Here is a 23866-nt window from a genome sequence, read left to right on the forward strand (position 1 = left end):
CTCGTTTATTTTTAAGAATCCATTCTCTACTTCGTGATGAATCCAATCTAGTTTTGTATTGATAAAGTGCTAATTGTTCTTCTTGCTTAAACGTCATCTGTATTGATACAAATTTCGCTATTCACCTCGTCCACAGACATAACTCGTACACTACCTATGCCAACGCAACGGGACGCTTTCCCTATACAAAGAAGATCAAAGTGGCCAACTGAGCTTCTCTCCGAAGTTCCAATGCACAGCTTTAACGGAGGTGTATTCTTCCAGGGCATAGCTGCCAAGCTCGCGACCTGTATACTCAACATAAGTAAAAGATTCTTCGGCATAAGATGGACAACGAAACGCACCAATTCCGGACTGTTTCTTCCCGCCAAAGGGTACGTTATTGGACAACAAATTATACTGGTTGATCCAGACCTGTCGATCGTATCGTCAGTTACTTGAAGTCAGATACGAGCATTTGCTGTGCTCTAGGACTAACCGTGCCGGCCTCAAGGGCCGCCGAGACTCTCATACACTGGTTAGCATCATCTAGGAAACGAAACTGTTACTCTGCATGCTCAACTCCAAATATCAGCCACGCACTGGAATGAAGACCAGCGCCTAAGCCGTACGTGGTCGCATTTGCCAGTACTACAGCTTCTTCCTCCGTCTCAAATCGGCCGACCGAGAGAACAGGCCCAAAGATCTAAACGACATCAATGTAGGCAGAGTCATAACCCCACAGAAGGTTCCCACCTCTTCCTTGACCTAGAACTATGTAAGAAACCGCGTGAAATTCCGTGAATATAAAACCGCAACGCACTATCTTCATGTCCGATCGGATCTCAGTGAAGACTGTCCGAGAACCATTAACATTTTATGAAACAATGAACTAATGCGAATCGTACTCGTCGGTTCCACATAATATCCTTTTCCTGATCTTTTTACACCGCCTATAACTGTTTTGGCGCCTTCCGCTTTGCCCGATTCAATGTAACCTATGAGAGGAATCGATGGTAAGAGACAGTTGGAAGCCGAATAATGAGCAACAAACCCCAGACGCGGTCGTATTGAACCTTCGAGACCTGGATAAGGAGGTTAGGACGTATTTGGAAGATCAAGGAAACAATCGCGTACAACTGGTCCACCAAAATTCTTGTCATCAAAACCATCACCAATTGATAGTTCCTTGACCTTCGACACCAGAATGTCAAGGAATTTATCATATATACTGTTTTGAACGTATATGCGTGAGCCCGCGGTACAATCCTGACCGGTATTGTAGCAAATTCCGAGTGCCGCCCAGTTGGCAGCTAAATCTGTCCATCAGTATTCTACGACCACGCGACACCAAAAAAAAAAAAAGATGGAAGCAATTATAATATGCCGTAACCAAAGTAGTTGGAAAGGCACTGTTACTATCAGCATCCTGGACGACGCAGCGTTAATGCTGCGAGTGCTGTGGCACTGAGCGCTCAGAGTCAAGATACGGTATACCGGCAAATAATGAATAAGCCGATGATATGGGTGGAGATATAATGGAGCCAAGTAAACCACGGTGAGAGACGAACCTTGGTCCAAGTCGGCAGATTCAAAAACAAGCTGTGGAGATTTGCCACCTAGTTCCAGGGTAATCTGTACCCAGTATCGACAATCAAAAATATATCAGTCCAATGCGATATCGCTACGTACCTTCTTGAGATTTGACTTTGCAGCAGCTTCCATGACCTTTCGGCCGGTCACCGTAGAACCGGTGAAAGCGACCTTGTCAACATCAGGATGTGCCGAAAGCGCGGCGCCACCCACGGAGCCAAGAGATGGCACTGTGTTGATGACGCCTTTGGGAAAACTAGCACAATTGTTGGTGACTTATTCGGTGGGATAAGACTGTACGTACCCGGCTTCGACGACCAGTTCGGACAGTTTCTGTCAGCGGTTAACACGAGGAGGCCGATGTGGGCATGGATACTTACCAGGGCAGTCAATGGGGTTAGCTCAGAAGGCTTCATGACGATAGTGCAGCCGGCTGCCAACGCGGGTGCTACCTTCCACGACCTAAGGGTGGGGAAAGAAGTGTGAAAACGGCCCAATGAAGAATTTTGGAACCTACCACATGTTGATTGGGTAATTCCAAGGAATGCTACGGCACCTATTAGAACATCTATTCCCCCGAAAAAAATGAATGAATACATTTGCCCACAGACACCGATAGGCTCATGTCTGGTAAAGGCCCACTTTATCTTATTGTCAACTTCTAGGGTCTGACCTGCAATTTTGTCGGCCCATCCAGCATAATATCGCAAGCACTGAACACTGTCTCCGATATCGAAATCTCTGTTCCGAGCCAAAGCCAGTCATCGAACGGTGGGGGAAGAGAGATGTAGAAATACCTGGCAACACGAACTGGTTTTCCATTGTTGAGGGACTCGAGTTCCCCAAGTTCTTGAGCGTCTCTCTCAATCAAGTCGGCGAGTCTATTGATCAATCGCGATCTTTCAAATCCCGTGACGTTCTTTCCCCAAGTAGTATTGAAAGCCCGTCGCGCGGCGGCCACAGCCAAGTCAATATCCTTCGCAGATGCTGAAAGATGGTTGAATTACTCGTCGAATAATGCAATACTACCGAACGTCATACCAGCTACGACTGAACATATGACATCCTCCGTAGCTGGGTTAACCGCACTTTGCTGCAATCAATAATCGCAATGAGATATGTTATCGATCGCACATACTGTATCAGTTCCTTAGAATTCGATGATGGAACGAATTCATTGTCGATGAAAAGACCAGTAGGAACAGAAATAAGCTTGCCGCTACCTGGAACTTTGACAGAGACGGTCTGAGCCATTGAGTGAATATGGTTGCAGAGAGAGAAAGGATAAGAGAGAAGTGGCGCGCTTAGAAGGGAGCGGACAGATATCATTTATACTTGTGTCAGCATATCACCTGTCGCGGTCTCACGATAAGTTGAAGTCTCAGTATTGGCCATGGCCAAACTGGGTAAATCACGTCAAGTTCCAAGTCGCCAGCCATTATCACGTGATAGTCACATTTAAAAGGAAAATCATCGGGAAAGATCGGCTTCATTTTTGCTGGCAACGACCATGTTCTCCGCTCCAGGCATTCGTTCTCGACCTCTTACATGGTCTCGAGCTCGCTCCCTGCACGTCTCTCCTGTGCGGTCATCTGGTCATGGCGCGTACACGGTATGTAGTATCATCAAAAACCTATATTCTTGCTCAACGATGGCTCCTACCAAACAGACTGAACATGCTGTCCCGTTCTCCTTCAAGAACAGACCTCTTTTTGCCACAAAGGTTGTGGCATTCCTCGGGTTTGGATTTGCCCTTCCTTTCATAGCTGGAGCCTACCACATGTCAGTTACTTTTGCTAAGAAGTATGTTTTGTCCTGATCCCCCATTCACAGCAATAAGAAGTAATGGCTTCGTCTGCCCTTAAACATAGACGGAATAGAAGCATAGAAGATAGATATACTCTAAACCATCGTGGACATACAGATACAGTAATACACACCCTTGTCTTTGTCCTTGTAAAGAAAAGAGGAAGTCCGAAGTACCCCGCAGCGCCACATCGGAATTCCGTCGACCAAGCTGGAAGTCAGAGATATTGTGTGGATATTATTGGCAGGATAAAAACTATTGCAATATCATCTGAACGCGTCGCGCTAAGACTATTGGGTCCGAGGCGGCACCCACGCGTCATCTTCCGCACTTTGGAAGACAGCGATCATTTTCATGTAACCTCTAACAGATAACAATAAGAGACACTCCGTTTGCCTCCAGGATTCACGAGATGAAAGGCCGCTCGACGACAAAGGTCGAGACATTGTAAGCACCTAAATGAAACAAGGTGCTAAACTCTCATTGAGTCCTTGATGGTGCGTCATAAATTAGGTACCGATGAGCTCGATACTGCCATCATATAGAGGCAGAAGCCTTCCTGGGCATGTGCCAGTTTCTTGGGAACGCGGGGTTCCTGAAAGAGAAACAAGCAGACTTCTGAGGTTAATAACCGATGCATTGTAACTGGCGGACATTTATTTACTTCGTACGCCGTTGCGCTCAGAATGTGACCATTGTCATGGGTCCTGAAAATATCTTTATATTTCGATAACCTTTGGCCAATCTTCAGGGAAGCTACACGCACCTCGTTATCGATTGAGTACTAGCGGTGTTAACTGCTGGGCATAGCCCGTATCGCATCAGATAGCAAACAGATGCGATGTCTCATCGGGTCCTATTCAAGGGGGGATGTGTGATAAGGTCCCTTGACAAACGGATAGTCTCGTACCCTTGACCTCAAAGAATTAATCATGCTTGATGAACGTGGTAGCGTAACGTTAAAACAACATTACATTTTGATCTAGAATAGGGAATCTGGAACGAGGTCGCTCATATCATGCTCAAAAATGGAATTGGAGAGGACGCCATTGGTCAGCCTGTGAACAACAAAACATTGGCACAAACGAGAAAACACCCCACTTGGAATTCCGAGCGCAGGTAAGTCGACAAAGGTTGTTATTTCCTAGGATTGAAAGCAGACAAGGTTGGGTTTCGCTTGCATGTCACAGCGCCGTCGTAAGCACGCGAGCCCTTGTTTGACATCAGAAGGATTGAGAGAAGCAGGAACTGATGCGTTCTTACCCATAAAGAAAAAATCACCTTGAGGCTTTTGTCCCTAGCAATGCTCAGGCATGGTTCAGAGTTTCTCTTGCCCCATTACTATAGCATTCCCACACTATCCCAAGTTTTGTGACGACAGAGGGACGGTTCACAAATCCAATCCTAAGATCAGATAGGTATCAGTGGATTGGTAGTAATCGCAGGAAGATTTCATTCGACAAGAATGAAACGGTAACCAAGAAATATCCTGGGCAAAAAGAAAGCTGTGATTTTGATAATCTGATCGCATGAAAAAAGGGGTGGACTCACTTGAAGTACAGACGCCTCGTGTCCGTAATTCAATGCAATCGACAGTCGGAAAACTAGGGTTGTCTTCGTTTCAGGATATCACTAGTGTGCACTGAAAAATTAATCTTGTGAAACGGGGACACGGCTAACAGTCCAGCTGCGGAGGTGATGAGGCTTGATAATGTAACCTGTCCTCAGATTGGGGCAAAGAACTTAGCCCTCTAGCTGTTGAGTTTAGATAGGGTTCTATTAACGTGATAACCTCGGTTACTAAGGATAGCGCAATAGGAGAGGGCGTGAATTCTTGTCCATCTTAACTGAGGAGGCCAATGTAAGAGACCATCCGTTTGAGTGTTACTAGAACTAGTCGGAACGTTTGGGAAACAGATGTGGAGACTGGTGGACACTCAGAGCTTTAGCACCACGAGAAATTGACACCGCAGGAAACTGCCGTCCCTTCGCCACCGAAACAAGGCCCAGGTATCAGGACAAGGTGAACTTTGTCAAAGTGTCCCCCGATAGCCAAGACAGCCAGAATGACTACGATGACCAGAAAATTTCACAGCGGACTCGGAGGAGTTGATGGTAGAATAAACCGGGGTCTGCGGCAATCTGCCTGTTGAGATTGTTGAACAGCTTCAAATCGAAAAAGTCGAAACCTTTGGTCGAACTTGAACTGAGTTGACCCTGACGTCATGCACCCACGCTGCCCGCGTCGAAGCCGTTGCACATTAAAACCAAATAACCCCATATTGGGGGCAACAAGGCCTGCATCTGTAGCACTAGCACTACCATTCAATTACCATTCGATGATTACTCCGGTACTTAATAATGCAGCCATTGTTGAAGTCATAGGAAGAAATCTTGACTCGACGCCGGCCCGACGAAGGGTCAGACGGCGGGTAACCTCGGATCCTTGTCTGCCAGAACGACTACCTTCGTCTGGTGGGTCTCGAAGCAGTCCATTTTTTCTTCTACCAACATTGTATCTCAAGCATTCCTCCTGCGCGAAGCCGAAAGTGTAGCACCCAACGAAATCCTTCGTCAACTGCGACGTAGTCCTTCGCCACCGTCGAGTCCGCCCGCGGAAGACGACGATGACTTCACTCATCTACGTTCTTCTAGTGTCAGGTCAACAGCATCTGCTTCTGTGCAAGCCAAAGCAAAGTCCAAGGTCACGGACACACAATGCTTCGGTGGCCCATGGAAGGAGCCTCAGGTGCGTCAGTGTCCCCTTCGTCGGGGTCTTCTCTAACACCGCTGTGTTAGCCGTTTGAAGTCTTTCGTGCTGTGGAACGTAAGGATATCATGTACTTGATGGAAATTCGAGACAGGGCATTTCATGTACGATGTCGCCTCATTCATTGGACGGGATCTGAACATTGCCCGATAGTTGTTGCTCAGGAAGAGTGGAGACGCTACACCACTCCTTCATGCCATGCGGATAGGGCAGTCGCACAAAGACGTTGCTATCATTCTACTAGGAGCTTTTTCGCGATGGGTTAATCATCTAGACGAGGCGGACATTCAGAAGCCAAAGACTAAAGCCCTTCTGAAAGCACTGCGTAAGTTCCGCATCACTCTGATCTCTACATTTGTTTATACTACTGCCAGGTACGAATTTAAAGCTTGCCATTGACTATGGTCTAGCTCAGTCACAAAGTGATCTTACTGCATCATTCCTACAGACGCTTATAATGAGTGAAGGCGACAAGTGGGTTTGGGCCCAAGTTTCTAATGTCTCGCTTGCATTAAAGGCAGGAACAACCGGTGAACCCGTCAAAGCGGCGAGCTCTGCCGTTCGCAAATTTGCTACCAAGGAATTAGGGAAAGCGGCACTTATTGCATCGTTGGAAGACTAGTATGTGGGCTACGACATGTCTTCCCTTTCCTGACGGCCCACGCATAGTGTTGCAAACGCGACCGTGGACTTGCTGATGATGGCAGCATGGTCATCTTCGTTGGATACAATTCCCGGTGAACAGATACCTGTACGACCTCATCCATGCGCTTCGGCCAATTTCGAGTCTTACTCTCCGACAGACATATTTCTTCGCGCGAGATGACCGAGGTAGGATCGTGCTTATTCTTCAGCCGTCGATGTAGCTAATTTCCCTCTCAGTTTTTAAATGTTTCACTGAACAACTCGACGAGCACGCGGGCGCTATCCGTCATGCCCTAAGTAAGCGTCTTAAGTGGCAACTGCGTGTTTTACAAGTTGTCATCGAGACGCGGACAACGAGTTACCGAGTTCGTCGCTTTCAGTTCATCACCTACTTACACTTACTCAGTGTCTGCTAGAGAAAGGTAGAGCTGCTGAGTGGTGAACTCGACTGTGGCGAAGGCGTGTAAGATCTATCATGGACAATTTCGCACCTGTATCTCGGAACTATCTATTGACATCATTCAAGCACTATCCGTTAAACCTAACGAGATCCTGCTCATTAAGGTGCCATGCTGGTTTTAGATTCCAACCATCTGTGGCGTATAATGGGGCAAATATTAATTTTTACAAACCAGGCAGGGTGACAAGTTGACCGAGTTCTCCTCTGCCTATCGGCTTGTCATGCAAAACTGTCTGTGTATTTGTAGGTAGCCCTTGATAAGGGTACAATTACTGTAGAGATTATCAATCGACTGCATTCATCTGAATTTGAGTCCCTTCCACCACACATATGCTGCAACGCCAATCAGGTTTAGAACAGCAGGTCCTAGATCAAGCTGGAAGATCGTGTACACCCAAATAGTAGCAAGAGGGGGACACTGGACTGTACTATCAGAAAATCTTCCGAGGCAGAATGTCAAAAATCAGACCTGTTTCATGTTGACGAGCCACGAGCCTCTGCTTAGCAGGTAAACCATCCTCGGTCCAACGACACCAGCAATGATGAAAAATCCGAACTGCATCGTTCTATGCGCCTTATACCGTGTAGCTAAAGAGCCGTCATTTTTGGTAGCATTACAGCAATGCTAACGGAGCACGCACTATAAAATATGAACACGGACAATACTGAAGAACATAAGCCTCCAAGTCTAAAAGACAAAAAGATGAAAGCAGACGCACTTGGTACACTGGATATGAGTTTATCTGTGAGGATTTTCAAAGTTGCTTCTTTTCCATATTGTCGGTGTATCAGACTTCCCTGGGCGTTCCCCGTTGATGAGAATGGTTTGTTAACAGATAGCAGGAGGTCAACGCACATTTCCATCAAGACAAGTAAGAAGGTGAACGGGATTATCAACACAACGGCGTCGAATATCTCTTCTGCGAGAGGCGTTTCTTCCTCTGCACTTTGCTTCACCCCTTCGCTACTGGGTGCCCCTTCTGCTGCACCGACCTTGTGTAAAATGCCGGATTCATTGATGAGGCGCCACTGTTCCTCCTCAGATAATTGTATGAGTGGCTTTGTAGGATCTTTGGCGGTAGCATACGACGGTTCCTTCGCATTTGCTGTCTTGCGCTTATTGGCCATGAGTGACGGAGGTCAAGGGGGATCCGGCCAATTCGTGAGAGGCCGGCACTCATCAATTTCCTACACCTGCAAAAATTTGCCGACACGATGTCTGACCATGAAGATCTGTTGAAACTTCTCAACTCCCATGGACAGGATTTTTTGAAATCTTTCTCCTTGCCTGCCTCCAACGAGACTGCAAAGAAACGAAGACGAGCACCCGAAGTTGAAGATTCGGATGAATATGAAGAGTGGACAGGAATAGCCGGCCAGTCAGATGAAAACCAGGAATCCACGGATGAGGAAGGAGATAGTATGTGCATTTGCATAAGACCTAGACCTATGCATTAACTTGAAAATAGGTTCATTTGAACAGGAAGATGATAATTTTACCGTAGAGAGCTCTTCCTTCTCCTCAAATGTAGTCGTATTCTCGGAGGCTAGCACTTTAAAACTGCCCGACAGTAACTGTGTAGCCAAGTCTCAGAAGAAAGCCTTCATGGTAAATGTTTGATAGTATTGTACCGTGTATCCTGTAACTTATCTATCGCAGTCATCCAAAGTATCTAAACTGAGGGATGAAGTTAAAGCAGAAATAAAGGACACCGACGAGGAAGAGGAAGAAGACAGGTGGAACTTTTATTTTCTATGAGAATAACAAGTTCTTATGTGTATTCCAGGACCAACGCGCAGAACGATGCTCTCCTTCACCGCCTCGTTCATACCAAACTATTATCTGGATCCCTAAAACCTGACCTCGATATGAAACCTGCTGAACGAAAAAAGGCACTTGCAGGACGTGTCCTGGAGCTAAACGGCGGTGCAAAGTTGGGCCGCGGTGAGAAATTCGTCCGGGAGGCCGAAAGAAACAAGGCGTCAAAGCATGTACGTGCGGGTCTACTGGAGAAGGAAAAACAGCGACGTAAGGCACAGCTCGAAGAAGTATGCTTCAATTCTTTATTACTCAGCCTTGAGTTTCCACTGAACCTTTACTCAGGCTAAAAATATGGGTAATTATCACCATTCCATCAAGAACGTGTTCGAACAGCCTTCAGATTCCTCCGATCGGAAACGAGAACGTGGTTTACGGATGGGGGTTGGCAAGTTCAGTGGAGGGCTGCTCAAACTTAGTCAGGAAGACATCAGTAACGTTCAAGGCCGGTCACATCGAGGCTTAGGCACTCGTGGCCATGCCCGTAGTCGAAGGCGAAGATGAGGTTATTTGCGACTGATAAACACCGAACCCCTTTCGCTTGTAAACATATGTATACGCTGCCTTAAGCATACTTTGTCATAGAATGAGTAGGTTACAGGGGTATCTGTTGGCCCTCTCCATCTATCAAGACTATATTAGGCCGTTCATCCCTGGGATACGAAATATAACTTCGGAGGTCTGACTGCCTCAAAGCATTCGAGCTCCGTTGTCGTGTGCAGTTCGGGCATTCCTTGTCTTGCCATGCCGCAGCTGGTGGCGTTCGTGGGGGTAGCGGGGAGTTTGACGACTGAGAACCTGAGTCTGATCTGTATGTACCAGGTTCAACACTCACTCGGAACGTTAAAAAAAGATACGCCGCACCTGTATAGAACGTTTCCGTTCTCGTCCTGAACAACAATAGGCGATATATGTTTTTGCCGCGTCTCAGTCCAATTTCCAACCCTATTCAAAGCGTGAGTAATTGCGCTCAAGGACATATACTTAGCAGTTACAAGCATACCGAGTAATTTCATTGCCCTCTCTGTCTCGGAATATCACTCTCATTCCCCCAGGAACGATGTAATATGTGGACGGCTTCTTACGCTCTTGATCGTGAGAATTCCTACGACGGCTCCGCTATGAAGAAACAATAATGTCGATTAAGCCAAGGTAAAAGAAGGTTCTATCACTCCAAGAACACACCTTGTGGTGATGAGACCGTGAATGATGCGTGTGTCTCCGAGGATGTCTTTCCTCTGTATGAGAATGGTGTACAGGAACTGAAGGAGAAACACCCATCTGGCCATGTGTAAGCGGGAGCTTGACCAACAGTAATTTGTACTTACCTCCGGGTCGTGGTATACGGGCTTGCTACGCGGCACGTCTTGTAGCATCGGATCTGAATGATCGTAGTTGAATGAGCTCGAGTCTGACGTGGGCGGTCGTGAAGGGTGTCCGTCAAATAGTGACGGCAGAATGGGACCCTCAATTTGACTATAACCCAGAGAAGATGGCCGACGACTGTACCCTTCCTCGTCGACCGGTATTTGAGTCGGCTGATGCTCGACACCTTGCCTTCTGCTCGACATCTGAGGATGGAGCGTGTCGGTGAGTTTAGGATAGGAGCGCGTCAATCCATGGCTGTCTTCCGTCAAATCCTCTGCGGAAAAGTCTTCGTAGTAAAGTCTTCTAGGGCTAGAAGTCGGCGAAGATCCATCCGGATTGTGGTGGTAGACCCCCACTTCTGTTTCAGGATTGGGAAGTATTTCAAAGGACTCCATAGGCTCTGTTATAGTTGTAGAATAGCCAATGCCGCGGCTAGCTCGACGATATTGAGGTTGTGATTTCTGAGCTTGGTTAGAATGCGAAACGGAGTGAAGAAGTATTGACACACATACCTGCGAGCCAGATGCACGTTTTTGTAGACGACGCCGCCTGTTCGATTCACCACTAGCCTGAGTGCGGGAATGAACCGATCCCTGAGGGTTCCTGCTGCCCTCGTATGTCTGAGGGTAATCGTTCCAAACATCCATAGCAGAATCCTCCGCCATAGGAAACCTAGATAAGCTATTGCGGCCACCAAGCCGTTTGAATATGTCGAAGCGCATCTTGTGGGATAGGTAGGAATGTGAAGGTACGTACACGATTCACCCGTACATCTTATACCGTGGCCATATGAAAAACATGAGGCACCCATGCTTTCCGGTCGGCAGCTCAATTGCCTTCAGAATACGCACTGACGTATTGATAGTCTATCGTGGTTGGTATGAACGTAGTCTTCATCTGTATTCCTTCATTCAGAAGATGACGTACTACACGCTGGTATAAACGAACTCATAACCCTAGGAGGCTTATCAGAGTGCCAGATTCTGCATCTCACTCCATTCCAATTGCTTGACGTGAGATAATGCCTGAGTCGTCTTACTGATGGCGTCCGTGGCATTGGATATTGCCAAGGGATCTATCGGGAGGCGCCCATCGGAAAGCGCAGTTAGCTTCAGTGTAAGCATTTGAAGAGTGTGCTCCAATGCTTTGATTGCATCTCTTAACAGAGGAAGGGTAGTATTAAGGTGAGTCTGTACAAGTCAAATATCACTAGATGGATTCCAAATCACTGATGAAAAGCTTACGTCGGGTGTTCGAGTAATAGTTGTGGAAACTTGAGGCTCTAACTACAAAGAAAAACTTCGAATGAGAAATAATGCGCAATGCAAAAGCAAGTCATACCTTCACGGGAGTTTTGGGGGACGGGATCAACAATTTTGGGATTGACCTCGCTTCGGTCAGAGTCTTTTCAGCTTGTGGCGGCGGAAAGTCCAAAAGAACAAGGCGTTCTCTTCCAGCCCAGTCAATTTCAGTCACGTAGATAGATCCGCAGATCACGCATTCCTAAGCATAGATCGGACACAAGGCATTAAAGAGCGTTGAAAGTTATGCATACCTTATTGGAATCACGCGCCGCTGTCTTGGGAGGACGAACCAACGGTACACCAAAACACTGTGTATTTGGACATTCATCTCCCAGCATAGCCCAGCCCTGTAGCAAACGTTTGCCGAGCTCCACAGAGGCCATGTCGGACTGTTCTCGTCGGCGCCGGCTTTCTCCGGTCTCGGGAGGTAGAACAAAGGTGGGCGAGCCAAGGCCGCTGGAAATTTCGGTTGGGGGGGTCGAAATGCGGGTGGCTTGTGAGGCAGACGACGACGCGCTGGAGGACGACGTTGTTGAGACCAGTGGTAGATTGGCTGGGAAGATGTGATAAGGATGCATGAACGTGCCGTAAGTACACGTACTGTCCGGATTTTCATCGCAGCTAGCGCAATAATGAACGACTGGTGTCCGGCCGCTGGGAGATCGCATCAGAGGAACATTACATCCAGAATTTTGACAAGTGCGGTCGGTTAATACCTGTAAAAAGATCCAGTAATGGACCATTTCAACAAATGACAGGCTTACCCAGCCCTTGAGCATGTATTCTCCAAGACGTCCAGATATATCCTTCATTTCGTGGTGGTCGATCAAAGGCAAGACGGATAGTGATCGCTTGCATCGCAAACATCCAAAAATGGTGTTGCTCTCGTTCCTTGCGCAGTGAGGGAAATGACATGGCAGTAATATTACAGAAAAGTTTCTTCTTCTATCCGCGAAGCCGTCGTAGAATCAACGTCAAGGTTCGAAGCGTTGGTTGCCGCTGAGGCCACCGGCCCGGTAATCTGCACAACGCTCATCCAGGTGCCACGACACCCATTACAGTCTCCAGTCCATGAAGTGGCGGAGATACTGGCCAGAGTCTCTCTTTCTTGTTCTTGTTGTTGCTTTAGAGGGTACTAGACTGGGTCGTCACGATACCAGAGCATCGACACCGTGGCAGGGAGCCAGTTGGACAACGCAGCGCAAGCTGGAGTCACGGTACGGCACACGGATCCTCATCTCGAGCATCTCGCTCAGATTGTTTAGGGAGAGAATACGTGAACTTTGGTACCATGGCTTCGACAATTACATGAACCACGGTCGGTGCTTGTCGCTATCGCTGTTGAACGTAGACTGACCTCGGGTTTCCAGCATTTCCCTTAGACGAGGTGGGTATCAGTTCAATCTTTTGCGTGCCGTTCCATGCTCAGTGAGCTGCCAGTTGACACCATTAACGTGTTCCGGACAAGGCCCTGATTGGGCTAACCCGTAAGTGAGTCCTGCACATACCAGTCATCTTTGATTATCTGAATGTCTAGCTCTCCAGTAACAACATAGCCTCCAACGATGTTGCCGGCAACTTTTCTCTTACATTGATTGATGTGCTTGACACGTTCATTGTACTCGATGACCGACAAGGCTTCGACACTGCCGTCAAGAACGTCATACAGTCTGTATCTTTTGACGTCAATACCAGACCCCAGGTATTTGAGACGACCATCCGTGTACTGGGAGGTCTTCTTTCTGGACATATATTCGCGAATCAAACCGGTCAACCCTTTTATCTGCCTTGGTATCGCGGCGAGCTTCTGCAGATGGCTCATGATTTGGGAAAGAGGTTATTACCAGCGTTCTCAACTCCGACAGGACTACCATACGCTAGAGTACGCTCTTCACTGATGCTTCTTAGACAAACATGTAATCTGATTTTGCAGATAAACCTTCGACATGGCTTGGCCAGAGGTGAAACATTAGAGACGTGTGAGTTCCAAGCCAACGTTACATCCCATTACTGATTTATCTGAATTTTAGGCACCGCTGGTGCAGGATCACTGATGCTTGAATTTGCAACATTGAGCAGATTGACTGGTGATGACCGCTTCGAAAAAGCCGCATACAAGGCATTCTTTGCCCTTTGGAACCGCAAGACAGATATTGGTCTTGTTGGGAATACAATCAATACATGGACTGGGGTGCTTCTTCTCTTGTCCAGATATACTCGTATCCCTGACATTACTTATAGGACTGGACAGCACCTGAAATTACGGGGATTGGCGCAGGGGTAGATTCTTTCTATGAATATGCCCTAAAATGGTATATCCTCAGTGGCACGTCTTCACGTTGCTGTTCGATGTTTTTTTGTTCACCTAACAAACATATAGGTGAAATTGAGTTTCTTGATGTATGGGATGATGCGTATGCATCAATAATGAGATATTCAAGGGCCACTGACGGGTTCTGGGTATGTTGGATGTCTTGAATACACATGAATTCTTCCTGATGTGATTTCTCAGTACAGAAATGTAAATATAAAAAGTGGTGATACAGCCTACTATACCGTGGATTCCTTATCCGCATTTTGGCCTGGTCTGCAGGTATTGGCGGGGGACGTTGACAGCGCTGTCAAGCTTCATATGATGTGTATGTGACTTCTGATTGTGCGTTTCCCTGACAATCAACCTCATAGACTACAACCTTTGGCGTCGTTATTCCGGATTACCAGAAGTGTTTGACACAAACTTCAAACAGGCGACTTCGCATCAGTATCCATTACGTCCAGGTTTGCCGTTTAAACTCTTAAATTAATCATATTTGAACGATGCCGGCACTCTCGCTAGAATTCATCGAATCTACGTGGTATCTTTACCGTGTATGGATTTCTGTCTCTGTGAATATTAGGCTTATTATTTATGATCCCAACAGGCTACGCAGGACCCCTTCTACCTTGACGTTGGCGAACGGATACTGTTCGACATCATTACGCGGTCCAAAGTTGATTGTGGACTATCTGGAATTCAAGATCTAAGGACAAACAAGCGCGATGATAGAATGGAGTCTTTCGCTTTGTCAGAAACATTAAAGGTAGGCCTCAAACCTCGCTCTCCTTTATCAACACCGCTGACGTTCCTCCAGTACCTATATCTCTTGTTCGACGAGGAAAATCCGCTTCACAGCGATGACTCGAATTATGTTTTCACCACAGAAGGTCACATCCTTACTCTTGGCCCAGAAAGCTTTAAATCGACGTCCCTCGCTCAACGGAAATCACGAAAAATAATGAACCATCAATGTCCCGCTTACGTACCTCCCAGACTACCTTATGACACAAGATCTATTGGTAGTGGCCTAGTGAAAGGAATCCGGTCTAGAGGGGATGTCGACTATGCTAGAGAGCTAGTCAGCATTGTACCCACCGAGGCTGAGAGAAATGCATGGTCAATATATGGCTGGTGCGAACGTCCAAAGGCTGATTTATTCGTAGGTCGAGCATCACAAACTACTCCTTTCCAAAACTTAATTGTAAGCTTGCAGACATATGACTTTATTCTGTCGCCTGGTGGCATGGTGGTTCCTGAGGATCTGAGTCCTAGTCTACTCAAGGTCGCCTTGATTCCGGAGGGATTTATGGTGAATAATGTGACCGGTATACGAGTTCATATTGTCAGACGATTGGATGGGAAGGGATATGAAATTCGAAAACGTATGGTATTCTGTACATATATGTCCTAACATTCCATGGCTGACGTTTCACAGTGGGACATTATTCTGTAAGACCAGGGCAGCTCGTCTACATTAACGACACTTCGCTTTTTGCGAGCCAGGCGGACATCGGAACTTTGAAGGGGCGAGACCCAGATGTACTCCTTCGATTCCATATCGAAGGTGTTGACCCCATGCCGCGCTTGGTTGATATCCAAGACCTTTCTGATAATCACGAAACATACCTTACCGCATGGACTGGTTTTTTCGGTGGCGATCTATCCCTGACGGCTCATTACGATCAAAAGCCCCTACGTTTCGCAGATCCCGATGGGTTACCTATATACCGAGCGGACGACAACCTCTTGGGCTGTTCTCCTTACAGTGCATCTTACCAGGATAGCGTGATATTGACCTATCGAGGCGATTGTACCTTCCTCCAAAAATTACTCATGGCGCAATCAGCAGGGGCAGCGGGTGTCCTTGTCGTTAGCGATGAAGACGTTGCTTTAAATCCCACTGCGAACGCCGACGAGTTGTCAGCCGTCGGAGATTTGGGTGACGTGGTGATCGCAGTTCTGCCTCGCCAGGCAGGTAACCTTATCGATGAGATGATGGATATGGCTGAGAATCGGGGTACAGGGAGGATTACGGTCACCCTGGATCCTTCCAGGTATACGGAGAGCGTTGAAGAGGTACAGGACGTGGAGGATCAGGGGGAGCCATCTAATCGTATATTGTATCTCAACGGACATCCGTTACTCAACACAAGATTATTGGTTTGATAACATTATCACTGATTGTTCATCTATCTCACTGCAAAGTGTATTCACTAAGCACTGTGTAGAGTCCGTTTGAATCTGAAACGAAAGAAAGCATGATCTTCCACATTACTGGAAGAGAGTTACTGACGTCGAGCCCGGTATAGAAACCACAGAGTATCTATCGTCGAACGGCCCGGCATAATTCTCACTAGCGTCATTTCAGGGGATGTCTGTAGCTTCTCGACGTGATTGATGGGCGGCGGCGTCTATCATGTAGAGGGACCAACAACAGTCTATAAGGTCGATAAGTAGTGATATAACGATAAATTCTAGTCGTCAGATTGAACAACGGAATAAATGGGAGCATCCAGGGTGGATGCCCCCTTTAAGAACAGCAGCTCGATGATGAACAGGTACTCAATGGTTCTTCCACCAAGGTCAGAGATCAACTGGCCTGCTGCCCTCGCCGATCCACCTGTAGGACGCAAATATCAATGGGGGGTACACGAGAGAATATGTGAGGCAGCGGACCTGTAGCAATCAGGTCATCTACAACGATCACTGTCTGCCCGGGCTTGATAGAGTCTGCTTGCATCTCGAAAGAATCCTACAGCATCCGTCAGTTCCACAAACGATTTTTTTTGAACTGTGACACGCACGGCACCGTATTCTTTCTCGTAGGTCGCAGAAACGCACTGGCCTGGCAGTTTTCCTTTTTTCCGTACGGGAGCGAAGGCAGCACCTAGCCTGAGTGCGATGATTGGACCAAGCAGGAAGCCGCGCGCGTCGAGGCCCACGACGACGTCGATTTTGCCCGTGGGGGACTTTGGTATTGTCGTCGACGTGATGTGGTGTACGAGGTGCGTGATAAGCGTCTCAAATGCCAGTGGATCGCGCAGAATGGGGAAAATGTCTAGAAAAACGATTCCCTGAAACTATGTTGGTAAAATAGCATCCAAATGGCGAAAATTGTCACCTTCTTGGGAAAATCTGGATGGGATGTGAGACGACTCTTGATGAAGTCGACGTCTGCCATCACGGTCAAGAGACAAGGGACCGGAACGCAGACAGGTTTATATACCGTATGCTCATATCCTTGTACCTCGTGCATTATATTAAATTAGTGTCGAAATGCAATTGCGCGTTCATGGTCATGCCCATACATAATGCCATAGAAGAGTATAGAAAACAATAAGCACTATGTACGGTTTACACAGACTCCAAAATCTCCGGCTCCTGAAAGTCCTTCGCAATGCGTGTGCCAGTCTCCTGTGGAAAATAAATAAATAAATAAGGACAGGTAAAGCAAAGGTACAGTGGTACTCACATCTGTTGACTCGCCGTGAAGCTCCATCAACTTGTTGACGTCGAACTTGGGTGCCTTCAAGATTTTAGCCTTGCGCACGTACACGTTTTGAAGCGGGTAGATGCTTCTCGATGCCTTCTCAATCTCACGCCCAATCGCCTCCGGGATAAATTTCTGCACCAAGTCCTTCAAGTCACAGTTGACCGACTCGCGCGTCATGATCTCGAACATCTTTTTCCGGATTTCCCGTATTTGACTTGACTGAGCGTAGGTCGTCTTCTTCACTTGCGATGGGCGTCGCTTGGTGAAGCCAATGGCAAAAAGCCGGAGGAGGTAGCCATCAGTGGTCTTGACGTCGACGTGGGCTTCGATGAGAGTTTGCCACTTGCGAACAAGGGAACGAAGTTTGTCTGACGTGAAGTCCATGCCGTGGAAATTTGTTAAGCAATTCTTGCCCTGGACTTCATCGATTCGCAGACGCATTTTGCGGAAGGACTGCTCCTCGTCCTTGTTGAGATCACCTAACGACACCTCAATGATACGACCCTTGAGAGAATCATTGGCATTTTCTAAAAGGCTCATGAGGTGTCCTGTCATTTGTACAGTAGCCAAAAGACATACTTAGGCCCTGCGACCGGTTGACTAGAGTTTTGCCAACGTTGCGAACTTCAAAGATGGAAGGCGCCTTGACATCATACCACTCTGCGACAGGGTCAACATACGCAGAACGTCCTAGGAGGTAGCGACGCACCCTTGCGAGAGAAAGGATCGACAACCTTTTTCTTGATACCCTTCTTGCCCTTCGAGAGGCGCTTATTCTGCAATGGCAGTCAGTATACGCGCTGCAGAGGTTCATGTCAGGTCGCAATACCTTTCCAACAGCCATGGTGGATAATTAGAACCGTCAACGGCGTATAGCGAACCGCTGAAGGAGTGGAAGCCGGCACTTGGACGAGCTGAGTTTTGGGAAGGGAAGGCTAATAATTTGGCAGTGTTGACCTGGTCCACCTTGGGTGGCTCAAACCTTAATCTAGAACTGTATAGCTGTGATGGTCACACTTTGTCACAGGTCACATGCTCACTCGTCCACAATTCGACATTGCTTGTCGTGCCCTCGTCGGGAAGTATGCCTACACAGCGCCCTCGCCAGCGACGACGCCATTGAAAGGATGGTCTTGGCATGAGCATGCTGTGCGTTTGTTTTCTCTGGGCTAGCTATTCTGTTTCACTCTTGTATTGCTAGTCGATAAATGGACTCGGATACCTGTCTCGAAGGACAATACACACCCGCTTCTCATGTTTTGGGACAGATGATGAAGAATTGTACCGCGAAGAATACGAAGAGCAGCAAGATGAATCAACTGCTACAGCTGTACCGGATGCGACGCTGGTCTGCCAGCAGTATATCGTATATTCTGCGACATATCAAGTTCCTGCATTCTATTTTACCATGCATGATTGCAGTGCGTTATTTGCGGCAATTTTTATGGCACGGCTCATTCGCGGACAGATGGCAGTCCACTGGCACTCGCAGATATTGTTAATACATCACTGTTCCGACCATCTGCGTTTGATAGCGCCGAGCTTACAACATTCGCGCTGAACATCCCTGATCGAATGTTTCCCCTCTTGTCGCAAGGAGACCACCCAACGCTAGGTACCCCCAGCTGGTACTTGCATCCCTGCGAGAGCGCTGGTGCGGTGGACGAGCTAATGAGGGAGCTAGGCGAGGCTGAATGGACAACGGAAGAAGGGCTTGTCCGCTGGATAGAAATGTGGATTATGGTCGTTAGTACTGTTGTAGAATTGTGTGAGTGAAACAAGGAGTTGGAGTTGAATGATAGGCATGGATCATTGATGAGCCAGAAAGCCCAAATGGAGGCAAGGGTACCGGGCCCACGTTCTGAGCAGAGTTCCGTTCGTTATTGCCTGCTACCCGTATTACTCGTACCTCCGTTTTCTGTGCATCTAGTGCGCGCTCGTTACGGGAGTATCGTACGATCCAAGGTCCGGCAGTCGTTGTATCTGACACATGATCGTACGATTAACAACAGATCACCGAGATAGTGCGAATAATAAAAAGCCAGAATGCTTAGCCTTAACACTTGCATCGCTGCTTCCCGTTCCTTCTTTCGTACCGCCCCTCTCTACTCTCGCTCAATGGTGCGTCTCCTCGTCGTCCAGTTCGACGTACACCCCTCACTTTCAAACAGGCCATCGAGGCTGTCATCGTCGCCGCCTCCCGCACCCCCACCGGCTCCATCAACGGCACCCTCAAGTCCTTCACAGCCCCCCAGCTCGGTGCCGAGGCCCTCAAGCATGCGCTTGCCTCCAAGAATATCGACCCCGCCCTCGTCGAGGAGGTCTACTTTGGCAATGTCGTCCAGGCCGGTGTCGGCCAGTCGCCTGCGCGCCAGGTCGCTCTCAATGCCGGCCTCAGCAAGAGCTCCGATGCCACCACCATCAACAAGGTCTGCGCTAGCGGAATGAAGTCAGTCATTCTCGCTACTCAGAGCATCCAGATCGGCGACAGGAGCGTCATCGCTGCGGGCGGAATGGAGAGCATGAGCAATGCGCCGTAAGCATCCGTGGATTCCCTATTCAACTACCGCTGACATACATCCAGTTTCCTCCATCCCCGTCAGAACCCTGCTTTCGGTAAATACACTGCCCTTGACTCGTTGGAACTTGATGGTCTCTGGGATGTCTTCAACAACCAGGCCATGGGAAACTGTGGTGAATCGGCCGCCGTAAAGCTCGACATCTCCCGAGAGTCCCAGGATCAACATGCCATTGAATCCTACCAGCGTGCGACGCGTGCATGGAAGGAAGGTGCCTTTGACGCCGAAATTGTGCCACTCACTGTAAAGGGTAAGAAGGGCGACACAATTGTGAGGGAGGACGAAGAGTACAAGCGTGTCATCTACGAAAAGGTCCCGTCTCTAAGGTCTGCCTTCAAGCAGGGTGGCAGCATCACCGCCGCCAACTCGTCACCGCTCAACGACGGTGCATCGGCTATCATTCTCATGTCGGCAGAAAAGGCCAAGGAGCTCGGTCTCCAGCCTCTCGCAAAAATCATCTGTACGTCTAATTACAGCCCCCCTCCCCCTCCCCCGCAATCAACCTATTGACCCTGATCTCTATTTCATAATACAACAGCATATGCCGATGCCGGCGTCGACCCCATCGATTTCCCTATCGCACCAACAGTCGCTCTTCCCAAAGCTCTTGAGAAGGCCAACCTAACCGTTAAGGACATATCCCTCTTCGAGATCAACGAAGCCTTCTCTGTTGTCGTTCGTATCGCGGAAAAAGTCCTCGGGATTGATCCGTCCAGGATTAACGTCAATGGGTAAGGCGACTCTCTTTTGGTGCAACTACATGTCTCTCACTTTTTATAGTGGTGCAGTCGCTCTCGGCCATGCAATCGGTAGCTCGGGCTCAAGAATCATTGTCTCCCTTGTTCACGCTTTGAAGACCGGAGAATATGGTGCCGCGGGTGTCTGCAACGGAGTACGTTTCACTCTTTTTCTCTTATCCATTTGTTCATCCTCCTTGATCAGGGTGGGGCTGCTTCGGCCATTGTTATCCAAAAACTGTAATTTTAGATCGCCTCATTTGTATACTTCGCTGCTGCTTGCCACCAATAAATGAGGAATGAAACGCCACGCGGCTTTGATAAGGACGCCAAGTCATCTGGTACGGTTTCCCTTGATAGCACGACGTTTATAGCTTTATCGTCCCAGCGCAGTAAAGAACAACCCATAGCGCGTGGTTGTAGCTACCCTGAGAACTCTTTCCAGACATGAAGATGCCGTAGACGATAAGACGCTAGTCTAAGCTTCTCAATCTGCGTCCTATCTCATTGAAGATGAACCTTGGCGAGAAGACGCGAGGAAGTGTCACTGTCGATGAAAAAACAAGCATCAGCTCTATCAGTGTGTCAAGTGGGGATGAAGCTCTCAAGATTGTCGGAACAGAGCGCACTGCCAAGTTCGGTGACGAGTATAACCTCAAATTGAGAAAGAAGCTGGTTCGTGTATCTGCTCGAAGGCCATCTTGGATCTTCCCGCTGACCAGCGATTCAGGATAAGCTTATCCCCCCACTTTGCGCAGCTGTGTATTTTACGCAGTTTTTGTACGTCGGTTCCTTCCTCTTGGATGCGTCGTTTCAGTAAACCTCTTTCAGGGACAAGACTTCACTGAATTATGCCAGGTATGTTTTTGTACCCCTTCTTGTTCCTCCTGCTCAGCCCTCTAGTATAATGGGCCTGCCGATTGCAGGACAGGTTCGTATTGGTACACATATCTTAGGAGCTATGCTTATGTCCGCCCAGCCTTACAATCTGGTGTCCATGGGCTTTTACCTTGGTGAGATGCACCTAGAACGATATTGAATCTCGTCCAACCACCTCAACAGGTTTTCTTTTCTGGGAATTTCCGACCGTTTACATTTCACAGAAATTGCGGGCCGCTAAATACCTCGGTAAGTAGTTTTTACATCTGCCGTATGTGACAGGACGTATATCATTTTCAGGTGTCAATGTTGTTGTATGGGGCGCCATTCTGATGCTCCACGCTGTTGGTACATCTTTCCCGGCGTTTTTTATTCTTCGAATCATTCTTGGTTCGTAGACTCTTCTACAGTGAAGAAATCGTGCCGACAGATTAATAGGAATGTGTGAAAGCTGTGTTGCGCCGATACTGATACTGATCATTTCGATGTTCTACAAGAAGGACGAGCAAGTAGGTCAGCGTAAAACTATACTAGCAATGCTTTTCATACTTTTCCAGGCCACTCGTATATCTTGGTTTTACTTCATGGTGAAGAATCTGTATTCCTTTTCCCAGACACATTCGGATCATGTTAATCGACATCTAGAACGGACTGACCCAAATATTTGGTGGATTTGTGGCATACGTGAGTTACAGAATTTTATACCATGTTCGTGGTGTTGATACTTGTATGCAGGGGGTCTCTTTCGACGAAGGTCGTTTGCTAGCCCCCTACAAGATCATCTACATTCTACTAGGAGGTCTTGCAATCATAGTTGGCCTCTGCGTTCTTATATGGCTTCCGGATTCGCCTGTACACGCGCATTTTCTGACAGCTGAGGAGCGAGTCGCGTGTCTAGAGAGAGTAAGAGATGATCAGGGTGGGACGGAAAGCAAAAAGTTGAAGAAGGACCAAGTAATTGAGGCGCTCACTGATGTCCGGACGTGGCTCATTGTGCTGACGACACTGTTGAGTATGTTTTTCGCCTTCTTCTATCCATCTCAGAACTAGACGAGCTTCAGCGAGCATTCCAAACGGCGGTCTGAGTAACTGTGAGAGCAACGCGTTTAGAGCTGTCCGTCTCCTTCTAAATATTTTGAACAGTTAGCAATAAAATCATCGAAGGTTTTGGCTACACGTGAGTGGTACCCTTGTTTCCTCCCTTCTGATTTACATACGGTCTTCAAGGCCTAAGCAGACGTTGATACTATCCACTCCGGCTGGTGCAGTTTCTGCCCTCACTACACTGCTCTGTGGATGGTGGTCGGACAAAAAGGTATGTCGTTAGAAATGCAATGCTTGTTTACTTATTGATACAGTCCAGGGAGAGAGAATGATGCCTATCGTTATTTGCCTCATTCCCACCATCGTCGGCGCGGGTACGTCTGCCATCAATTCTAAACGGTTTGTGACAAGAAAAATTTTAGCCATGCTCATCGGTTTAAATAGCTCCGGAGAGAAAGGCGCTCTGCTATCTGGTGGGCTTCGATTCATAATAGCTCTTAGACGTCGCCCAAAGCTGAGCACCGATTAGCCACATATCTCATCGGAACATATGGGAGTTCCTTGTCGACTGTATATGCGTACAATGCGAGCAACACCAGCGGTCACACCAAAAAGAGCACAATCAATGCCATGACTCTTGCGTCCTTTAGTCTCGGAAACATAATCGGTACTGAAATATTCCAAGATAAAGACGCACCTACATATATTCCGGGAAAGATCGCTATCATGGTGCTTCTTACAGTACAAATCTTCGTATGCTTTGGGTTGAGATGGATTCATTCCCGTCTCAACAAAACAAAGCAAACACTCATTGCTGCAGAGAAGACCCGGAAGGGGTGGACGGATGAAGATGTCCAGAGGGAGCGAGAAAAACATGCTTTCATGGACTTGACAGACAAGCAGTGCGTTTTATCTTTGATTTTTCCACGTTGAGTGGAATGTTGACGTCATGTACAGGAACATGTATTTTGTCTACACTTCTTAGTACTGAAATAACTGTTGAAGATGCTCTATTGGAATATGAAGGAAAAGCAGCGGTCACATGATATGCCTGCGTTCTCGTCCTTAAGCC

At 47.7% G+C, this 23866-nt stretch overlaps 12 protein-coding genes across 12 annotated transcripts; 6 read left to right on the forward strand and 6 right to left on the reverse strand.

Moving 5' to 3' along the window:
- Positions 1 to 195: 195 nt before the first annotated feature.
- On the reverse strand, positions 196 to 2826 carry BT62DRAFT_887838 (aldehyde dehydrogenase; the record flags this gene model as incomplete). The annotated part of the gene is made up of 18 exons (XM_043182935.1): positions 196 to 287; positions 345 to 414; positions 479 to 528; positions 583 to 685; positions 736 to 747; positions 803 to 834; positions 888 to 977; positions 1034 to 1064; positions 1117 to 1292; positions 1551 to 1614; positions 1672 to 1828; positions 1877 to 1905; positions 1953 to 2034; positions 2090 to 2119; positions 2170 to 2313; positions 2370 to 2559; positions 2614 to 2660; positions 2711 to 2826. 18 exons carry the CDS (start codon positions 2824 to 2826, stop codon positions 196 to 198), a joined length of 1515 nt encoding a protein of 504 aa, XP_043042769.1.
- A 2871-nt stretch (positions 2827 to 5697) lies between these two features.
- On the forward strand, positions 5698 to 7548 carry BT62DRAFT_945391 (uncharacterized protein). The gene is made up of 9 exons (XM_043187943.1): positions 5698 to 5854; positions 5905 to 6128; positions 6179 to 6253; positions 6303 to 6474; positions 6524 to 6770; positions 6819 to 6900; positions 6953 to 6980; positions 7032 to 7159; positions 7211 to 7548. Exons 1-9 carry the CDS (start codon positions 5719 to 5721, stop codon positions 7259 to 7261), a joined length of 1143 nt encoding a protein of 380 aa, XP_043042770.1. The 5' UTR covers positions 5698 to 5718; the 3' UTR covers positions 7262 to 7548.
- A 4-nt stretch (positions 7549 to 7552) lies between these two features.
- BT62DRAFT_888232 (uncharacterized protein) lies at positions 7553 to 8382 on the reverse strand (the record flags this gene model as incomplete). Its single annotated transcript, XM_043182953.1, has 5 exons — positions 7553 to 7672; positions 7724 to 7842; positions 7896 to 7919; positions 7974 to 8047; positions 8111 to 8382. The coding sequence occupies 5 exons, from the start codon at positions 8380 to 8382 to the stop codon at positions 7553 to 7555; spliced, it is 609 nt and encodes a 202-aa protein (XP_043042771.1).
- Positions 8383 to 8761: 379 nt separating this feature from the next.
- On the forward strand, positions 8762 to 9577 carry BT62DRAFT_888151 (uncharacterized protein; the record flags this gene model as incomplete). Its single annotated transcript, XM_043182949.1, has 4 exons — positions 8762 to 8863; positions 8915 to 8991; positions 9042 to 9303; positions 9359 to 9577. Coding segments are annotated over 4 exons (660 nt in total), but the record flags the coding sequence as incomplete, so codon positions are not given.
- Positions 9508 to 11260, reverse strand: BT62DRAFT_675314 (uncharacterized protein). The gene is made up of 6 exons (XM_043181831.1): positions 10954 to 11260; positions 10402 to 10902; positions 10259 to 10354; positions 10077 to 10192; positions 9938 to 10018; positions 9508 to 9882 (listed from the first exon to the last, which is right to left on the reverse strand). The coding sequence occupies exons 1-6, from the start codon at positions 11161 to 11163 to the stop codon at positions 9669 to 9671; spliced, it is 1218 nt and encodes a 405-aa protein (XP_043042773.1). The 5' UTR covers positions 11164 to 11260; the 3' UTR covers positions 9508 to 9668.
- BT62DRAFT_929247 (uncharacterized protein) lies at positions 11055 to 12736 on the reverse strand. Its single transcript, XM_043185683.1, has 7 exons — positions 12510 to 12736; positions 12347 to 12461; positions 11997 to 12298; positions 11783 to 11944; positions 11686 to 11727; positions 11198 to 11631; positions 11055 to 11122 (listed from the first exon to the last, which is right to left on the reverse strand). The coding sequence occupies exons 1-6, from the start codon at positions 12555 to 12557 to the stop codon at positions 11410 to 11412; spliced, it is 891 nt and encodes a 296-aa protein (XP_043042774.1). The 5' UTR covers positions 12558 to 12736; the 3' UTR covers positions 11055 to 11122; positions 11198 to 11409.
- BT62DRAFT_985612 (alpha mannosidase-like protein) lies at positions 12694 to 16325 on the forward strand. The gene is made up of 16 exons (XM_043189953.1): positions 12694 to 12962; positions 13011 to 13063; positions 13116 to 13132; positions 13186 to 13232; positions 13291 to 13627; positions 13679 to 13724; positions 13776 to 13936; positions 13987 to 14071; positions 14126 to 14205; positions 14258 to 14384; positions 14431 to 14523; positions 14582 to 14613; positions 14667 to 14825; positions 14877 to 15221; positions 15276 to 15444; positions 15498 to 16325. Exons 1-16 carry the CDS (start codon positions 12817 to 12819, stop codon positions 16226 to 16228), a joined length of 2628 nt encoding a protein of 875 aa, XP_043042775.1. The 5' UTR covers positions 12694 to 12816; the 3' UTR covers positions 16229 to 16325.
- BT62DRAFT_964333 (adenine phosphoribosyltransferase) lies at positions 16157 to 17279 on the reverse strand. The gene is made up of 4 exons (XM_043188724.1): positions 17184 to 17279; positions 16867 to 17136; positions 16739 to 16814; positions 16157 to 16682 (listed from the first exon to the last, which is right to left on the reverse strand). Exons 1-4 carry the CDS (start codon positions 17241 to 17243, stop codon positions 16537 to 16539), a joined length of 552 nt encoding a protein of 183 aa, XP_043042776.1. The 5' UTR covers positions 17244 to 17279; the 3' UTR covers positions 16157 to 16536.
- Positions 17280 to 17329: 50 nt separating this feature from the next.
- BT62DRAFT_985614 (putative S-phase-specific ribosomal protein cyc07) lies at positions 17330 to 18439 on the reverse strand. The gene is made up of 5 exons (XM_043189954.1): positions 18385 to 18439; positions 18265 to 18331; positions 18135 to 18215; positions 17535 to 18082; positions 17330 to 17476 (listed from the first exon to the last, which is right to left on the reverse strand). The coding sequence occupies exons 1-5, from the start codon at positions 18397 to 18399 to the stop codon at positions 17417 to 17419; spliced, it is 771 nt and encodes a 256-aa protein (XP_043042777.1). The 5' UTR covers positions 18400 to 18439; the 3' UTR covers positions 17330 to 17416.
- Positions 18440 to 18579: 140 nt separating this feature from the next.
- On the forward strand, positions 18580 to 19421 carry BT62DRAFT_964339 (uncharacterized protein). The gene is made up of 3 exons (XM_043188725.1): positions 18580 to 18704; positions 18757 to 18976; positions 19024 to 19421. Exons 1-3 carry the CDS (start codon positions 18588 to 18590, stop codon positions 19329 to 19331), a joined length of 645 nt encoding a protein of 214 aa, XP_043042778.1. The 5' UTR covers positions 18580 to 18587; the 3' UTR covers positions 19332 to 19421.
- A 10-nt stretch (positions 19422 to 19431) lies between these two features.
- BT62DRAFT_929252 (peroxisomal 3-ketoacyl-CoA-thiolase) lies at positions 19432 to 21204 on the forward strand. The gene is made up of 6 exons (XM_043185684.1): positions 19432 to 19676; positions 19727 to 20091; positions 20140 to 20594; positions 20673 to 20865; positions 20915 to 21026; positions 21077 to 21204. Exons 1-6 carry the CDS (start codon positions 19674 to 19676, stop codon positions 21113 to 21115), a joined length of 1167 nt encoding a protein of 388 aa, XP_043042779.1. The 5' UTR covers positions 19432 to 19673; the 3' UTR covers positions 21116 to 21204.
- A 60-nt stretch (positions 21205 to 21264) lies between these two features.
- On the forward strand, positions 21265 to 23833 carry BT62DRAFT_929255 (MFS general substrate transporter). The gene is made up of 18 exons (XM_043185685.1): positions 21265 to 21546; positions 21602 to 21651; positions 21703 to 21729; positions 21775 to 21802; positions 21851 to 21884; positions 21934 to 21999; positions 22051 to 22140; positions 22189 to 22259; positions 22308 to 22337; positions 22396 to 22434; positions 22486 to 22762; positions 22812 to 22841; positions 22894 to 22927; positions 22978 to 23065; positions 23114 to 23168; positions 23217 to 23267; positions 23324 to 23696; positions 23752 to 23833. The coding sequence occupies exons 1-18, from the start codon at positions 21385 to 21387 to the stop codon at positions 23777 to 23779; spliced, it is 1533 nt and encodes a 510-aa protein (XP_043042780.1). The 5' UTR covers positions 21265 to 21384; the 3' UTR covers positions 23780 to 23833.
- Positions 23834 to 23866: the final 33 nt, after the last annotated feature.

The sequence above is a fragment of the Guyanagaster necrorhizus genome, assembly GCF_019112545.1.
Source record: "Guyanagaster necrorhizus MCA 3950 unplaced genomic scaffold BT62scaffold_6, whole genome shotgun sequence".
In the NCBI taxonomy this organism is placed as follows: domain Eukaryota; kingdom Fungi; phylum Basidiomycota; class Agaricomycetes; order Agaricales; family Physalacriaceae; genus Guyanagaster; species Guyanagaster necrorhizus.